Below are 19,832 nucleotides of genomic sequence, written 5' to 3'. Positions count from 1 at the left end.
AAAGTTTGATATTTTCTGGTTGAGGGACGTACCAACGTAACAATGGAAATATGCGTGGAACTGGAACTGTATCAAGGTGTGTCAATTAACGAATTAACTAACAAACATGGCGGATCATCAACAGTCGCACGCATAGTTTGTTTTGATTTAGTATTTTCACTGTGACGTGTTTATTATATGTTTTATCTCTGAAATTTCTATAAAATCCGATAAAATGACGATAGCTACGGACAATGAATACCCCAAAGCTACGAGTGAGTACATTTTTACTGTCACATACCTATGATTTGTTTGTACGAAAATATGACGGAGGACACGCCTTCTTTTGGTTTCGTATTGTGTTTATTGATGCCAAATTATATATAGATACACAATCAGCCCATCGGTATAATACATAATGATAATCGACCGTTAAAATAACCTAATTCGGTTATTGTTTTAATGTGAAAGAAATCTAATATAATGCAAATAAAACCTAACCTACATTGGTTATGCTGTCAAGAGAAACTTGCTGTTTTCACATAAGAAATTAGACTACAAATTGTATATTGCACACACTGCATAGTAAGCAAACTAACAGATCTTTTTCATTTTTAGTTAGATATTCGCATATAAATTGATGCTTAGGTGGCCCAGAAGACAGATTGTTATTGAAAAACTATGACAAATTTAGGATGAGTAATCGCATCTTAATTTTGCTATTCAATTCTTTTCCCGTTTATAATTATTACTTCCAGAGATTTACCTACACTTATCCGCCAACCAAAAAACCGGACAAGTGTACAATTAGTAAAAGCGGTGGATTACAGTGCATACTTATAAAATGAACTCAGGCGTTTCTTAAAAACAAACAAATCTTTTATAAAATATTCACTTTTTGCTCTCAAAAGAATTATCATGTTTACGCTTGCGAGAAGACTCCATTTTGTAAACTTATTCAAACAAAAAATAAGACAGAACGAAACAAATGCGACAGTTGTTAGAATACACAGACGACTAACTAAAATGTGCTAAAATAAGAATATGAACCTTGGTGATTGGTAAAATGGTCAGCTCTAGCAAGGCAAGCTAGACGGCGGTATAGTAACTGAGTGTGTAAGAGTAAGATAATCCAACCCGGTCGCGTTGGTGCACAAAGCTTGGCGCTCAAGTCAAGACACGCGGCGGGCTACATAGAGCTTGATGTCCTTTCAACTATTAATAATGGCCAATTATATTAGTTGTCGGGTAATCGAGCACTGTATATGTTCTAACCAACTAACCATCACATCATTTCTCCTGAGGTGTAGGCAGAGAGTATAGACCGCCACACAACTCTGTCTTGGCAAACACTCCCTACTTTATTCACGTATCGTCTCATACATTACATACCCTTCTGTTTTTCTGACTATCGACATGCGGTAGCATTCTCGCATTATTGATAATGTTCATTTCCCAGACACAACGGTGTACGGAGCGCTGCTGACCTTCGTAGCCGGGCTGCTCCTCCTCATGTCCTTCGCCAGCCCGTACTGGATCGGCTCCTACCCGGAGATGTTCTCCTCTTTCAAGCACATGGGCCTCTGGGAGTACTGCTTCGAGAACTTCCGCTACCCGTACTACCAGTTCCCCAAGCTGTTCACGGGCTGCCATTACATCTTTAGCCAGGAGTTTTACGTGATCCGCGAGTGGCTGCTGCCGGGCTGGCTGATGGTGGTTCAGGCGTTGGTCACGCTGGCGCTGATGGGTTCCCTGACGGCGCAGGGGCTTCTGGCGCTGGTCCTGGTCCGCTGGCCGCTGAGGACGGTGCTGCGCTACGAGTGGATCGCCACAGGGATTGCGTGCGCTTGCACCGGAACTGCTAGTAAGTGCACTATTGATTTTTACACAAGTTATGAATACAAATGACTTTTGGGTAAATAAACAGATGCATGGGGATTAATATGCACAAATTATTTTTAAATCACTTTGAATTTTTTTAATAACAATGAGAAACAACAGAACTGTTTCAGGAACCGGAAAAGGAAAATAATGCACTTTAATACGTAGTATGCAACTTAGCCACTGACTAGTCAGTGGCTAAGTTGGAATTGCGTTTGGGTCCCACCTAAACGTAGTGTGTTCAATTCCTCGGCTGGCTAAGTCCTCCATCATAACACAAGCAACATTTTCCGCTTACTGTGGTGGTAGTGGGAGATTTTCAAATATTGTCAGATTATTCGTAACCCGGGAATGCTTAAAAAAAGAAAGAAGTTATTTCGTTAAAATTATCAGCTCCGACAAGTAGGGTGGCGCCATGTCATGTACAGCTTTGAAAACCATCTAGTAGAGTTTGAATTGGATTCTCTCAGAGAACTTAAGCCAATGAAGGTTTCGCAGATGTTGTGATATGTGGGAACATTTGGAAACACCGTTACTTATTTGTGCTTTGATGCAGCATTGAAAACTGACCGAAGTCTGTCTGTGTATATTTTAGGGAGACTTGCGTATATGCCATTGCAATAGTCGAGTCGTGATACAACGTAAGAGTTAACCAACATCTTTGTGGTGTTAGCCGGATTATTTCTCCTTATAGATTTGATTTGAAGCAGGTGAAAGAAACCTGAGTGAAAGATCTTTATCTGGATGCACACCTAAGAGTTTAACGCCATTTTTAGGGATGACGTTGATGTTAGGTATACAATTGTGTTTTTATTTACATATGTCGGCAAATTATTCTACAGCTAACAAGAATGAGTAAAATGTGCCGTGCCCATCAGTTACTGTGGCACCACGACAGGTTAAAGCCGGCACCATCTTAAACCGGAACACAACAGATTTACAAAAAGATGAAATACAAAACGCTCGAGTAGTCTGAGTTAAAACCGACAATAATATATTTATGAATGCGTGCACTCTGCACCTTTTTGACGTGTTTCTGATGTCTCTTCCGTTTGTTACAGGCGTGTTTCTTTTCCTTGCCGTGGCAGTGTTTGGCGGCAACTGCTACCGTCGCGACTGGCTCATGTACCCCTCCTTCAACGTGCTGGATTGGTCCTACGCCCTGGCCGTCATCGCCTTCATGTTATTTGGTCAGTATTACTTCTGCCAACCTCAACTGTCTTCACATTGAAATTGTCACTTAGACCTAAACTAACTTATTTTACGTATCGTCGGAGGATATCCTTGGTTGAGAAAACCAAAAGAGATTGCCTGTAAATGAGGTTAAATGAGAGTAAAAAACTGGTGAAATTTAAGAAACCGAGCTGAACGCTGTAGACGAGGATTATGAAGAAGAAATTCCGCATACTTCCTCTGGTATAATCCGGTAATATAAAAAATTCCCAGCTACTCCATCTTTATACCAAGGCATTTTCACTTTAGTGTCCTTGGTTTTTCTGTATGTCTTTTTCAATCTATCAACCAGAGAGGATCAGTAGCGTTAAGAGCTTTGGTTCTGAACCCTAACAATGCAGTTTTCTTTTATTTGTTGTTAGTTTAGCACAATGACGGACACTTGCCAAACTCTCTGAAATTAGAGGTTTGTGATATGACACATTGTTGTCACATGACATGTGTTTTGTGAAGTCGATGAAAATCAGTAATAAAAAAATCAACCCGTAAAAAACTAAGTTTTTTTTAATTATAATACATCTACAGTCAAATTTGGTTATAACAAGCACGATGGGACTCCGAGAAAAATATCACTAAGTTGTCTAATCTTATTATCAGTACCTGATGTGTACTGTACCTACCGCTTGTAAAATCGCACTTGTCATAAATAAGTAGCTTGCGGGATTGTTTTGGTTTTTGGCTGTAAAAATTAACTTGTCACAAACCGGTTGCCCGATGAATAGTAATGGTTCACATAGCTGACAATCTTACACGTCATAAAAATATGAATCCGTCCCTAACGGGATAGGAAATTGGTACTACTTACTTCGAGAATAATTCCCAACTATTTTTTCAGACCCAACGACCCATTCATGTATTCAGAAATTGTGTTGACAAAATTATTTTCTCGATATATCAGTGAATCGTCCTCGTTATAACAGTCAATAATTATATGAAGATAAGCCTGAACTAAAATATAGTTTTGTAATTGTTCATTATAGCCGTGAACTCGCTATTGCCGTGATCATTATAACCAAGTTCGACTGTATTTAAAAAAATAAATGTTTGACTGAGGATTGAACCTGCCTCCCCAGGAACTGGAGTTGAATACTCTACCAACCTTGCCAATTGCCGATGGGGTAGGACCAACATTTATTTAGTGTATTAAATGCTGTAATGTCTTCCAGTTTTAGAGAAATGCGTATTTGTCCACATATGTGTACGTGATTGCTGCCAAAAGTTGATAGAATGCATTGTTATCGACAATGAATCTATTTGCCGAGTTTAAGCTCGATCGGATGTCAGAAGGTGGGTTAATTTCCGCTTCGGAAATTTGCATTCGTTCATTACCAAAAACAAAAGTGAAATTCAAATAGATATGTATTTAGAAATAATGTCTTTGGATGCGATACTTTCAAGTATAGAAGTGAAATTGACATAGACAGGTTGAATACTAAACCAATACTAAACTTGACTTCCCTTGTTTATTGTATGTTGTGTCATACCACATAATATCCTCTAAAACAACGTCAATGGACGCTGTGTCCGTGAATGTGTTTACTTTTGCTCTGACAAAACAACAATGATCAAATCTACAATTTCGATATCTAATTTAGAATTTCCATTTGTTGTAGGTGTGGCGTCCTTCCTGTTGTACGTGGAGACAAAGCGCTCCTACGAGAGCCGGCGCGAGGCCAAGAACCTTGTGATGCAAATGCAGATGCAGGAGCCCCAACACGCCCCCTCCGTCCAGGGCGGCTACCCGCACCACCGCTCCGGATACATATAGGCTGCTCGCTCATCAATTAAATCAATCACCAATCTCACCGTTGACGGCTCTTATGTGATGCTGCATATCTGTTAATAAACTTTCAAGTCTCACGTCCTGCATTTGCAACATGCAATGTATCTCTCTGCAAGCCAACCACATGCACAATTTCATTTTTATTTCCACTTATTCTGTATATATGTACACTTAATTCTGTTTTTACACGGGGGATATATTCCACAGAATACAGTGCATAATGTATAGAAAACGGAAGATGGGTTCTATTGTATGAAAATTACTCCAGGATGTCAAAAATTACAACATGTTAATGTTTATTTCTCCACTATTATTAAGCAGTGTATGCTCGGAGGTGGCAAAAATGTAGGATTCTAATACGAGCAGAATTTACCATTAAATGCTGGTGATCATGTTATTTCAAAATTGTGTTAAAAAGACTGTAAAAATACTACTGTTGAATTTTTTCAAAGGAACAGAAAGTAAACATCTAATGGGGGAAAACCTTGTTACTTTGTGGCTTCAATTAGATTTCTGTTTTCAAGAGACCAACCAAACGAGATTTCTTAACGTTGGCTGCTTGTTTTACAGCAAAACTAACCACATTCTCACAGTGGGCTGCTCTTGTGGATTGTCTTGTGGATTGTCTTGTGGATTGTCTTCTGTGTTGATGAGTCTCAAAGATAGCCTACTTCATTTTTATCTCGAAATTATGAAATTGCATGAATCGTCCAGTTAATCAAACTGCGGTGGTTTCTATATATATTTATAGCTAAAGTGGTGGAGTTATTTAGTTATTGAATGGAGAGTTGCCACCTTTGTGGCATGTTTCCACTTTCATTAACCTTATCTACGCACCTGTTGCATATATGCATCGGCGGCCATCCCCGTACCGTATTTCGCATATAAGATCCATGAAGATTCACTTAACACATATGCGTGATTTTTCACAAAAACGGCACTATACAAATCAGCCAAATATTATAATTGTGTTTAAATGTGACGCGATTTGGGGTTCATTGCACTGAAAAGTCCAGCGTTGAGAAGGTTAATGAATATCGATTCTGCTTTTCCACAGTATTTTTCACTTTGTAAAGCAGACATTAAAAATTTGAAAACGTGCCTTTATTCATTTTGTCATTAGCGTTGTATGTTTGTAATTGAAAACTTAATCCAAAAACTGTCATTGAAGCGGTTTATGTTGTTCTATAATAATAATATTATTCTTTATTCCAGAGTGTGTGGAGGTTAGTGCAATCCCACACATTCCATAGAGAGTGTAAGAACATAGTTATAGTTATAAAAATTGATCTGTTTTATCTTTCTTGTACAAATTTGTATTCTTTTTTTTATTAATCATTTATATTATACAAAATATTTAGTTAATAAGTTAAAGTGAGTTTATTCCATACATAAGAATCTCATTGTTATTTTTATTAAGAATTAAAAAAAAGGATTACCTTTTAAATTTGAGCTAATAAAAACATGATATTATAAGTCGTAACAGCAAATGGGACCAATTCAATAAGATTTTGTTATTTTTAATGTCATTTAAAAATATATTGATTTTAATTTTTGGGCATTGAAAAGGAGGTCATCTTAATTTGTTTGATGAATTATTTTAAACAATATTATGTATAATTAAATATGAATGTTTATCTAGAAGCACAATCTGCCTTACATTTAGCAATCATATTTGGTTTGTATATAAATAGGCGTACAATATTGTATAGAAGTCCTTAATCAATCTATTTGCTTATTGTAAACCTTGTGTGCCTTTCCGGGCCCTATACTGATTTTGTAACATGCTAAAAATTCTTGTGTGTTAAATAAAACTGTCAAACGGTGAGCTCTTTCTGTCAGATATAACTAGCTCCACGCAACTATTTTCAGTTCTTTACTAATTTGCATCATGAGCTATGTAGTTTTGAAATATCCATATACCAAGATACATCCTTTTTTGTTGAAATCTTGGGTGATATCTGGTATTTAAGCGGGTGTAATATAAAATGTGCCTTTTTGAAATTTTTTCAAAAATATTGTTTTTTGTTGACTATCAAATTATATTATATTGAAATTGCAATGAAATGGGGCCTTATCTTTTATATTGACAAATCTATATTTAATTTAATTTTCTGTGATGTGAGGCAATCTTTTATACGCTATTTGCAATATTTTGTATCTCTTATAGGATAATTTTATATTCTTGCAACTCTGATTAATTTAACGCACATTCGCATGTCACTCAACAATTAATTAATTATATTTAATTACATATCAAAATAATGCGTTATTAAAAGATTGTTAAAAAAACAGCACAAAATAATTATGAATGTCTTTTGACACAATGTTTTAACAGAAATTATATTATATATTTTTACATCTCCATTAGAATGTGTGTACCCTTCATTCAAGAGATAGTTTTCTCAATGTGCGTAGGTTTTTGCAGAACATATTTATCTATCAATTGGGTGATGTTGTGAGACTAAGAGAATGAGGAAGAGTTTGGGAAGTACCTTGATGTTTAGATCTGGTCACCAAACACGGCTAAATCCACTTCAATTAACGTTTTGATTCTGAATGGTGACCATTAACCAGGGCGATACTCAGAGTATCTGCCACTACTATCTCTGTAGTTCTGTGATAAGGGTACTGACATTTTGTCATGTGCATTGGAGAAGCATGGCAGTCTTAAGGTTGATGTATTAGCACAGTGGTTAGAACAGACGGACAGCGGGTGGTTCTGAGTTTAATTCTCGGCTGCGGCAATAACCCTTTTCATGTACGTTTTTCCAATGGTACGCGATAACGCATAAACAATATGAAACATATTTTTCAGGACAATATGTTTATATCAATACATTTTCATATTGTTGAATAAGGAATTATGTGGATTTGTTGCAGGTAACCTTTTTTTGTACGCAATCAACAATTGTCTCAGTAGCTGGAGTACGTACATATTTGTATAAAGTTGTAAGATTTGCCGCGTTTATTGTTGTACTTCATATTATTATTATTCATATCCGTCCGGAATTTTAATTCCTTTAAAACTGATAATACGTACTCTAAACAATGTATGCCTTGTTGGTATACTTTTTAAGGATATTTCTTTATTATTATGTACTGATGTAAACATATTTTTTTAATGAATAAAAATATAATTATTATTATTCTGTTGGTGTTATTTATTTTCATCCCCAGAGAGATTTGGATATGGACCAGGACCTGGTAATATAACAAGGATAGTCAATGATAGCCAACCTCCGATAGATCAGAAGGGTCACAAGGAGACAGAAAAGCAGACAGATAGATCACTGAATTAATTAAATTAAATGTACTTTTTATCAATATGCGATTACCATATAGAATAGGGGACAACTGATGGAAGTCATCCTGTACCAGGAGACCCCGGCCACCTGTGTTGATTTATGCAAAAAAGCAAAATGCATCTTTTATTATATTTCAGGACATTCATGAAAAAATAATTATAATGTTTTCCGATCATAGTCTAAAGAATTTAATTTTCCACATTATGCTATATAACCAAATCCAAAAAGGGGTTTGTAAGCAGGAGATTGTACAATTCAAACATTTCTTAAAGGTCTGACACTTTATTTTTTTCTGGGATTACAAAAATACTAATGATTAATAAATCTATATAAATAAAAATTTAAATGTTCGTTTGTTAAAAATCTTAAATCTCCCAAAGTTCTTTACCGATTGCTTTAAAATTTTGACACAATTTTGCATTTGAATATATGTGTGTTTTTATATACCTTTATTATGTAGATGTCATCTGTGACAGGTAAAAACATTTATTTTTATAAAACAGCGCAATCGACGTATAATAAATTGGCAGTACAGCTAATAATTAATAAAAAATTCAATGTTTAGAGCAAAATCCAAGATGTGTTCTACTCGCAGTATTTAATTAAAGCATCTTTAATATTTCTCACCTTCCGTTCGGAATTAAAATCAACAAATGCCAGAGAACATAGAGCAAGCAGAAAGGGTGAATAATATTCTGTTCAGCTTGAGAATATTTGAATGCACTAGAAGTGCATTACAGTGCGTTAGAATATTCTATTAAGTAGCAGAAGAACTCAAAGCAAAGTGGGTGAAATTTTTCATCTACAGTTTGGAATTAATCTCAATGTGAGTTTTTCCATGAAATATCAGGAAAACATTCATTGATTAAATAAATCAAAAAAAATAATGTACTCGTATATAGAGTCTTGTATTATATTGGTTTTTGATGTTTTTTAGTCATGTAATTTTCCATTTCTGAATCCCTTTTCAATTTCCCCTTTCCTTTTCCATTTCCATGTCCGCTTCCAATTGTGTTTATGTTACCACTTCCATTTTCATTTTCATTTATATTCCAAATTTATTTTTATATTTCCATTTATGTTTTCATTACCACTTCTATTTCTACTTCCATTTATGTTTATATTACTACTTCCATTTTCATTTACAATTTCCATTTCCAGTTCCAATTTTTTATTTTTTATTTTTCCGACTTTATGTCCAGGTTATTAACTATTAATTTCAATTACCATTTCTATTTCGATTTATTTTTTCATTTCCCCTTCACTTTCCGATTCCCATTTCCGTTTATGTTTACATTACCATTTCCGTTTACATTTACACTTCGAATTCAATTTCCATTTATTGGTAAATAACCCCGTTTAAATTTCCGTTTCATTTTCCATTTCAATAACCGCTTAAATTTATATTTCACTTCCATTTCCAATACTATTTTCCATTTCCATTCATGTTTTTTACTTTAATTTTTTTATAATTTTTATTTAAACCAATAATAAAACAAACATTATTTTTTTTATAATCCACCTCACTAGGCACTGTTCCGAAGTGGCGGCGTTTACATTAACATTTTTAATTACATTTACAATTCCATTTCCATTAATATTTCCTTTTCTATTTATGTTTACAATTACATTTTCACCCCCATTTCCGTTTTTTCATTTCTGTTTTGGGTAAAGGTTACGAATTCCGCTTCGCGGTAAATATGGAATGTTTACTTTGAATACTTGAATTTAGTTATATTATTACTAAAAGTTACTATAAATGTTGGGGAACCTTTAATAACGCCTGCTCGCGTCCCCTTTAGAGTTATATCCCAGTTTTCAAGTAGTTTGTGGGCTTCGCTAGGTTTGTATAGACTGGTTTGTGATTTAATTCTAATACGATATTATCAGAGATGTGCAAAATGGGTACCCAAAACCATTTGAAATGCAAAATGGAAATGGGTCAAAACTTTTCCATTTGAAAATGCAAAATGCAAAATGGTTTTTAGAAAAGCATTTCAAATGCAAAATGCAAAATACCTATTTTCAAAATGCATTGAAAATGCAAAATAATTTCTCAGGTCAAACAATTAAAATAATTATAGAATTTTTAAACAATTTTGTCATTTAATAATGGACATCAATGTAGAACAAACATATTACATGATGGTAAATCCAAAAACACCACGACTACAGATTATGAAACCACAAAAAATTTGCGCGGGACTAATGTTGCCAACGTAAAACATAGAAACTGCTATCTAACGTTTAATATTACAGCGTCATGGCTCCATGTTCAGTATTTTTGTAATGGTATCACTCAATTGCCAGGGCTCCTACCAAGGAGCAACTTGACAAATGTAAATTATCTCTCATAGCGAGGTTGAGGACCGACTGATATTTGGGGCTTATGAAAAAAAGATGAGTGGAGATAGTAGGAAGAATGTTGCAAAAAGCATTTAAAATGGAAAATGCATTGAGAAAAGCATTTAAAATGCAAAATGCAAAATGGTTTTTAGAAAAGCATTTTTTTTATTTTTTTTTTTTTTTTTTTATTTATTTCATATATATCCCGTTAAACTACAGTTAAGTAGTTTGTCAAACAGGATTTTTATTACAACTTTTTACAGATTACAACTTAGACCTTAATTTATACAATAACAATAAACTTACACATTAAATCGCCTAATACAAATTATTTCTACCTAGTAGCCACGTTTTCAGCAAATATCTGACTCTATTTGGAAATTCACATTTCTTAATATTACCAGGTAGCATATTATATATTTTAGGCACATTATACTCAAGGGTTCGCTGTCCGTATTTATTATTATGTTTAGGTACAAGCATGCCTTCATTCTTTGTGAACCTAGTATTGTGCCCATGTTCAACTTTCCTCTTATACTCAGAGTCAGATATGTGCTGAATTAATATTTTATACCACAATAAGGCCTGCACCGGCAAAACTGTTAAATTTTGATACAAAAGTGAAATGTTTCGTCTTTGCGAAAAAATATTTTTTTTAACTAGTAATTTAACGATAGAATTTTGTATTGATTGTGCGTAATTTAAATTTGTTTTGCAAGAATGTCCCCAAGTGGTTATTCCATATCTTAAAGTTGATTCCGCGAGTGACATGTAAATAATTCTTAAGGTATTCACAGGAACGAAACACTTCAATTTGTATATTCTACCCACTATCGCCCGCAGCCGTTTACAAATTTTGTGTATTTGTATGTCCCATTTAAAGTAGCAATCAACAGTCACGCCCAAATAAACATATTCGTTTACTAGCTCAATCGTTTCGCATGAGCAGGGCTGCACAATATTTTGATGGATGCAGGTAAAGTTATGAGAAATTATTTCAGGCATGATGGAAACTTTTGCATGTGGAGATCTTATGTGCATGAGTTTAGTTTTTTTTGTATTTATAATTAATCCTACGTCATGACACCATTTAATCAGAGATATAAAGTCTTCTTGCATATATTTCATCGCAGTATATAATTGTTCATCCGATATGACCAGTGCCGTGTCGTCAGCATATACAAAGTGTTTAACATGTGAGAATAGTTTACTCATTATTGATACAAATATTATATAGAGGGTGGGTCCCAAAATTGACCCCTGCGGGACACCGGCGTACATTTTTTTTTTCCACTCAGTTTTTCAAATATTTTTACACAGATATGTCTATTAGATAGATAATTTTTAAATAAATTTAGTAGATTTCCTCTGATTCCTATTGCTTCTAGAATATTTAATAATTTTTGCGGATTAATTGTGTCAAACGCCTTGGAATTATCGATAAATAATACTAAAACATGCATTTTTTTATTTAATTCATTATTTACATAATTCGAGAAATCCTGTAATAATATTTCAGTACTCTTTTTCTTTTGAAAGCCATATTGATTTTTGTCTATAATGGAAAATTTCTGTAAGTATTTGTTTAATTTTAAAGAAATATATTTTTCAAAGATTTTTTCAAGTGCAGGCAAGATACTGATAGGTCGATAGTTTCCTATCTCTGAGTGTACTCCACCTTTGTAAATAGGTCTAATTATAGCACACTTTAGATCATCAGGTATTTCTGCTTGAGTAATAAGTCTATTTACTAAGTGCGTAATAATTGGGGCTAAAATATTTATATGTTTTTTTATGTCGTGCATTCTTATACTATCCATTGCAGCAGATTTTGAGTTTTTAATTTTTTTAACAATATTTGTTATCTCCGTGATAGTTGCTTTAGGTAGGTACATACTGTGAGGTAATTCTACTGTATCAATATTAGATGCTTTAAAATCACACTTGTGCAACATATGACATATAGTATCTGAAAAATAATTCACATATTGGTTAGTTACACTTTCCACTGTCTGATCTTTTATCACATATCGCGAGATGACTTCATCACAATTGCTTTTAGTTTTTCTTCCTAAAATTTTATTTATCTCATCCCACGTTTTTTTAGTATTATTGAAACATGTATTAAATTTATCTTTAAAAAAATATGATTTTTGTTTAGTAATTAGTTTGTTAACATTATTTCGAAAGGCCTTGTATTCATTTTCGTAATTTTTATTGGTTGGTGAATTCTTCCACCTTCGAAATAGCAAATCTCTTTTTTTAATTTTCTCTAAAATATCAGTAGTTATCCAATTTTTGATCCTGTTTGGTCTTTTATTCGGTTTTTTCAGGAATGATACTGTGCATCTTTCGTATAGGTTAATAAAATTGTTTTTAATTTTTTGATACAGTGTAATACTGTCTTGTTCATCAAGTAAGGAATTCCAATTTATTTTATGTATTTGGCTGTCTATACGTTTTTGGGACAAAACAATAATCTCCTTCGCAATGTTTAAAGGTTCCTTTTGCTCGTCATATTTAATATTAACTGCGACCATGTAATGATCTGCTATAGCAATCTCGCATACGCACGCTGATAACGCGTCCACTTGTTTATGCCCGTTATTGTACCTAACATAAATGTGATCGATGCATGAGCGTGTAACGCGTCCGTCTACAATTGCTTCTCTAGTCACGCCGTCTATACACTTGATTAAGTAATTGCTAGCTAGAATATTTTCATATGAGATTACAGCAGGATCTTGGTAATTCATCAAATTTAGATTAACATCCCCAAAGAACAAAACATTATCGAGAGGATCTATGAAACTTGTCAAAACAGATGTTATTTCCCCAATAAATGATTGTTTGCTAAGATTCGGCGGTCGATATATTGCTAAAATACTAATATTTTCTTTATTTGGAAGAGTAATTACACCGAATACATTTTCAAAATAAAACGATTCTAGTTGTTTTTGTTTGAATACAATATTATTCCGAACATATAGTAGAATGCCCCCACCTGACTTGTTAGTGCGGCAATAGTTATAGCATGTGTAGCCCGGTATCTCATATAAATCAATAAGGTCAGTTTGTATGGAAGTTTCGCATAGCATTAAAATGTCTACAAACTCCCAGCAACTATTTAAGTATACATGTAATACATCCCAATATTTACATATTGATCTAATATTAACTTGGATGCAAATTAAATCTCCTATCTCACTTTTACGTTTCATTTTTACCCATTGATTCAAATTGTTTGTTCTTATAAAGTCCACTTCACAGTCATCTTCTATATAATTATTTAAAGCCATAGTCGATGGTTGCCAAGTCCCTGGATAGTGCTGCTTGATAAGCTGGGCATTCCTTGTCTCCCGTCAGGTGGTCCGCGGCCTTACCGAACCTCGTGCATGTTGCACATACCGGCTTGGCTTCAGCGCTTGGGCACGATTCACGTCCGTGTCCTTCCTTGGCGCAGTGAGCGCATCTTGGTTTTTCCTTACAAAATTTGAATGAATGTCCAGTCATCTGGCAATTAGAGCACACAGTAAGCCCTATAAAATCTCGTACACGGCACACCGTCCAATCCACGAATACCCGTTCCTGTTCTACTAACAGATGACGTAGCTTAGCCGGAACCTCATACACTCGATGACAGGTTGAGCCAGATCGAGCGCCAGCCAAATGGCTGAGTCGGCAATTCGAAATCATCTCTCCAGTGTCCATTTGCTCCATGTTTGGAATTCCAGCTAAAGCGCTATTCAGGAAGCTCTCATCGGATAACTCTCTAGGTACATTGAAAAATATTACCTTGGGATGTCTTTTTGCTGGTAGTCGTGCGCTTAAAGTACTTGAATTCGTATTAGTGAGCGCAATTAATAATTTTTGTTGGTCTTCAACACTGGCAGTATGAATCGCTACTCCCTTATTTCGTATGTTTCTCATGCCGGTTACTCGGACACCTAAAGCTGAGGGCTTTAAAGTTTTTTCTTACATTTTGTTTTGTTTCCTCGCTGTCTTTAATGCTATCCAGCTTAGGAAAAAACGCATATAGTAGGCTTTGTAGGTCCTACTGCTTGTCCTGTACGAGTGATCGGCAATGGAGTCGCATCTTTAGTTTTTATTTTGGTGATGTCCGCAAATGACATGGTCGCCTCAGTAGCTTCAGCGACACGTTGCATCACAGGTCCTAGGTCCGCCTCTAGCTGCTGAATTTTCTCCGCGAGGTGACGGTTGCAGTCCTCAACCGAACGTTTTTTTTTAAAATGCAAAATGGAAAATACCCATTTTGCATTTTGCATTTCCATTTGAAATGGATTTATTTGAAATAAAGCACATCTCTGGATATTATGAATATAATCCAACTCTTGATATGAACTTAGTCGCCATCGGCTGCGACTATAACGGCGCCGCATACTAATTGACATATCGCGTAAGTGACTTAATAAACGAAATTAAAATTAAAGTGCGTATTTTTCCGTCTCCTCCGGCATAATAAATCATGTTTTGAATTAATAAACCTAAATCCATTTATTTGAAAGTGAAATATTGCGTATTAAGAGTGAAGCGGAATAAGAGAAAAATAATCTGTTTTGTTTACATTACCATTTCCGTTTACATGTACATATACATTTCCAGTTCCATTTCCATTGAATTTTCCATTTCAATTTCCATTTACGCTTACATTTTCGATTCCTCTCCATTTCCAATTCCCATTTCCGTTTACATTACCATTACCACTCCCACTTCCAACTTAAACTTATTACTTCCATTTCTAGTTTCTGTTTCGGTTTCATCAAATCGAACGGTAGAAAACGAACCGTGTCGATACTTGATACCATTGTTCTCCATATTGTAAATAATTTTTTTAATAAACGCCAGCAAAGAAACTATAATTCGATAAATCTGAATGACAATATTCCAACAAAGTAGATTTCTTGGTTGTATGAATCCAAAGCGAACTAACCTGGAGTATCCAGTTCCTCGGCCAGCTGAAGAACACACTCCATCGTCTCGTGAGGAATGTTTCCGTCCAGGACTATGAGGGGTGCCGCTTCTAAAGCCGTCCTGTTCTGCAGGACCTGGAATAACGAAAAGGAATATTTGTAGGGATTGATTGATAGCATTAGTTATTGGGCTTACATTATTGTATTTTAGATCCTCCAAGCCATCATGTCGTCAGAATGTTTTATAAGCTTGGTAATCATCCCTGATATTTTAGGAATAACGCTGCCTTTATAGAGGTTTTTCTTTATCTCGATCATTTTTCCATGATGGTACACATTGAAGACACAGGACAAGGAAAATAGTACATAAAGTTTTCCATAGTATCAAAATGTCGAAGGAGCCTCCGGCTAGGTGCCAAAATGATACACATTGAAGACACAGAATTACAAAAAATCACACTTTTATTTTATCCGAAAATGTTTCTTGTGAAATGATGGAGGGCTTAGCTAGCAGTGGTTTGAACTCACGAAGTCTGAGTGGGAAACCGACGCACTTGTTCACTCGGCTACTAGCTGGTTAAGCTGATATGTTTCCATTTTAAACAATACTAAAATATTTCCGTTTAAGAAAATATAAGATTTTCGTTTAAATACGAAAAATAAAAATCATGTTTTTGTTTGCCCTTCGATCTAGAAAACTGAGTGCAGTTTTAGTGAAAGTGCATAAAGAGGGTAAAGCCGTAAACTCCTGTCTCTGCTCTTCTTTATTTATTTACTAACAGCCCTTGAGGTGATTTCTCATGAAAACGGCGCTATATAAATTAGCCAATTATTATTATTATTATTATTAATACGAAGCAAATATACATTCACATAAAATTGAAGTAAGGCATCACAAATTTTTAAGGTACATAAATAATTAACTACATTTTCCAATTGTGTTATAAATTATAGTCATTCAATGCAATTACTTGACCCATTACCTACATGAATTTTTTTTAATAAAATCAAATACTTTTTGTTTTAAAACCACGAGTTTTTAATAATTTTTTAGAACCGACCGGTTTCGCTTTACTCGAGCATCTTCAGGGTACAAATTATTACTAGACAAGAAGTACAAAGCAAATGTATGTTAACTCTAAAAAATGTAATAATGATTTTAGCAAATAATTTAATTAAAATATCGCTTAATTAATGGACAAAAAATGAATGAATGAATGGACAAATATTATGACAAAAAATTTAATTCTTAAAATCAATAAAGGAAAATTAGCCGAATCTGGGCTATTTATTTTCCAGGTGGTAATTGTTCGAAAGTCAAAGTGAAGAGAGCGGTTACAAGCTCCGCAACGATAGCCCGTTGGATTTTTTTTTCGAACAGGGTACAACGAAGACGAGATTTGCTACCATATGGGAAATGATTCTTGCGTTAGAGGCACACTATTCCCATCTTTTTCATTTTGGCCTTCGTGCTTTTCTCTTTCCTGTCAATCCTCGATTTCAGCATTGACTGATTCGGAAAAGACAATTCAATAGTATGCCTTCTAAGAAAGGTTTTTCTTTATCGTCTGGTCATCTGATTTCCCAACTCATGATCATACTTCCTCCAACTCGTACTTCTGCCAACGTACTGTAATATGAGTATTTTGTTTCCACGTCTTCCACAGAATACAATTCACCTGTAATTAAAAGAGCGGAGAGGGTTTCAAATTGGTTATTTTTTTAAAAAGGTCTTTTTTCAGGGTATTGAAAACAATTAATTCAGAATAGAATAATCCATAAAATTCATCACATAATGTTATCTTTTGAAAAAAATACCACTCGGGAAATGCTGCATAATGTCTTGGTCGTGGTGAAAAAAAAAATCATCTACTTTAAAGATGCCTATAGACATAGTTATGAAGGTACTACCCGAATTTTTACAGTGAAGAAAAATTTGCGATATTTTACTATTGTTTAAAACTATTAACAGACATTTAGACAGCTCTTACCTAGTGAGTATGATTAATTATCGCGTACCAAATAAATTATACGACACTAGACTTCATGCTCCATTTAATGTAGATCTTAGTTTCTGTCAGTAATTTTATGTATTAGAACTAGAATTAGTTTTCAGAGAGTGCATCGTGTGGGTAATGAAACTGGCGCTTTCAGCATTGCTTCTTTAAAAAATTAAGTATAGATAATTTACAGTTTTTAATTTGTTTAGCGCCCTTGAAATGATTTTCTCACGAAAACGGCGCTATAAAAATTATCAAAACATCAAGGAGATGTGCAATAATTAGAGATGGCAAAATTTCGTTTTAACTAAAAACGCGAAAAAATATTTATTGTTCGAAAATAGGGCATTTATAAGTTTTCTTTGCGTTTCAAGGCATTTGAAAGTGTTTCCAGTGATTTCTATTTCGCGAATTAACGCGAAAAACGTGATTTTGGCCGTATTTCAGCTAAATTATTCTATTTAGCGAAATAGGCGCGAATTTCCCGAAAATACCGGGTATTAAAATAATATGTGAGAATGCCCCTGTAAATAGTGTTGATGCAGAGCGTTTTTTCAGTCACTACAATTTAGTAATGACTGACAGGCGTACGAGAATGAAGGAGCCCCCTATTGAAACGTGCGCAATGCTATCATTGAATCAGTAAAGTGCCTTTTCCATTGTTTTTTGTATTTACCTGTATTTCAAATATGCCTACTTTATTTCATTTTTGGAAGCCTTTTCTACGATTTTTTATAATTTTGTTACTATTTTATGTGTAAATATTTAACATTTTTGTACTGTAGGCTAATATTGCTTTTTGACATTACACAAATTGTGCGAAATAAATGACGCCTATTGATGTTAATCGCAATCTGCATTTGTTGTGTTTGTGTTCGACCCGTACTTAGAGTTTCCTTCCTTATTAATTTAATATTAAAATTAATTATTTATAATCTTTCACATGGAAATACTTGCTAATGAAGGTTAAACATACATTTTACCAAAAATACTTAAAATATGCGCTAAAAACATTCAGGAAATACATTTTTTCTATTTTGCTACAAAATGCTAAATTATGCCTCAAAATGCTATAAAATGCTAAATTTCCAATTGTTAATGCTAAAAAATCTGAAAATTAATGCTAAATTTTGCCATCTCTAGCAATAATCCTTAACTGTATCAAATTTTCATAGTGTTGTTGTAATTATGATTATAATTTTTGTATGCACTTTCATTCGACAGCCTCTGTGGTCGAGGGATAGGGCTCTCGAGTAGCAATCTGAAGGTCACGGGTTCAAATTCCAACGTGCGCAAGTAAATTTTATTTGATTAATTTTTGTTAGCTTACAATTTACTAATTTAAAATAATATATAATATACTTGCGGCATGTTCCAGATTTTTATTTTTTTTTCTATTATTTTTATTTATTTTTTTATTATTTTTATTTTAAATACATAAACGGCTATACTGCCTTTTTAAAATTTAAATACACTCTCAATTTCGCCCTGGTAAGACCACCCTTCAGAATTAAAAAGTTGCTTGAAATGGCTTTAGCTGTGTTTGGTGACCAGATATGAATAGCCAGGTACTCCCCATCTCCATATTTTTTCCCATCTCTTTCCCATCCCCACTAACTTAGCCTCACAACATACCGCAATGGGGATGCAGTAGTCTCACTGGCTCCAGATGATTGGGAGCAGTTGGGACTCTTGTGCGGTATTCTCCCCATAAAAAGAGGAGTGACCGTCACCTTTGATGCTAAAAGCCAGAGGGTCCACCCAGTAGGTAACTAGGAAGTAGGAAGTTGAAAGCGGTTCCACCCCGCTCTTCAAACTTCCGGCACATCGATAAACTTTAGTATTATACTACATACCGATCCCCATATCGAGACCCATATGAAGTATTTTCGCTTTACAAAATCAATATTTTCATACCTACGATTTCATACAAATAGTTTTCTTTAGAGAAGAAATAATATTTTGGGATGGTACTAACTCGTCAAAACATGGCAACACCTTGATCATAATCATAATCATATATCACAGTCATGAAAGCATCTGTCACTGTCATTTGCGAGCTGTGTCACGTGCTTGGTCGTTATCCAATCGATGTTTATGTTTACCAGTTTTCGGTGAACCTTTATCATAATGATTTTTAAAGGTACTATGTCTTGGCAAAATTGCCTACCTGATCATCTTAACTTGATCGATCCGATATTCGTATATTATGTGAGGTGAAATCACCAAAACACGGCAGTGCAGATGCCAAAGCAATGTCTGTCACAACGCAGTCTCTATTAATTAATTAATATAAGTATGTTATTAGATGAGGTTAACACACATAAGATAATTATCGTGTGATAAGTTCTCGTGTATGATTTACTAAAAA

General features: G+C 34.4%; 2 protein-coding genes across 2 annotated transcripts in view; one reads left to right on the top strand and one right to left on the bottom strand.

Moving 5' to 3' along the window:
• LOC149411387 (uncharacterized) overlaps positions 1-19,832 on the bottom strand; it is a 710,246-nt gene that overhangs the window by 30,269 nt on the left and 660,145 nt on the right. Inside the window, exon 9 of the mRNA XM_089647696.1 lies at positions 15,482-15,596. Within this exon, the coding sequence (XP_089503822.1) occupies positions 15,482-15,596 (115 nt within the window). The remainder of the gene's footprint in view (positions 1-15,481; positions 15,597-19,832) is intronic.
• On the top strand, positions 73-7,987 carry pck (Claudin superfamily protein pickel). The gene is made up of 4 exons (XM_089647363.1): positions 73-254; positions 1,439-1,843; positions 2,922-3,050; positions 4,707-7,987. Exons 1-4 carry the CDS (start codon positions 215-217, stop codon positions 4,859-4,861), a joined length of 729 nt encoding a protein of 242 aa, XP_089503489.1. The 5' UTR covers positions 73-214; the 3' UTR covers positions 4,862-7,987.

The sequence above is a fragment of the Hesperophylax consimilis genome, chromosome 26, assembly GCF_061612785.1.
Source record: "Hesperophylax consimilis isolate HC1 chromosome 26, BYU_Hcon_1.0, whole genome shotgun sequence".
In the NCBI taxonomy this organism is placed as follows: Eukaryota; Metazoa; Arthropoda; class Insecta; order Trichoptera; family Limnephilidae; genus Hesperophylax; species Hesperophylax consimilis.
Note: the sequence above shows the minus strand (reverse complement) of the source record. Positions and strands in the feature narration are given on the sequence as shown.

What these genes read in the sequence shown, in the direction of transcription:
- pck (XM_089647363.1), top strand. Translation starts at nt 215, where the DNA reads ATGACGATAGCTACGGACAATGAATACCCCAAAGCTACGA. An exon ending in CGCTTGCACCGGAACTGCTA is followed by an intron (nt 1,844 to 2,921) that starts GTAAGTGCACTA and finishes CGTTTGTTACAG; the next exon opens with GCGTGTTTCTTTTCCTTGCC. An exon ending in CATCGCCTTCATGTTATTTG is followed by an intron (nt 3,051 to 4,706) that starts GTCAGTATTACT and finishes CATTTGTTGTAG; the next exon opens with GTGTGGCGTCCTTCCTGTTG.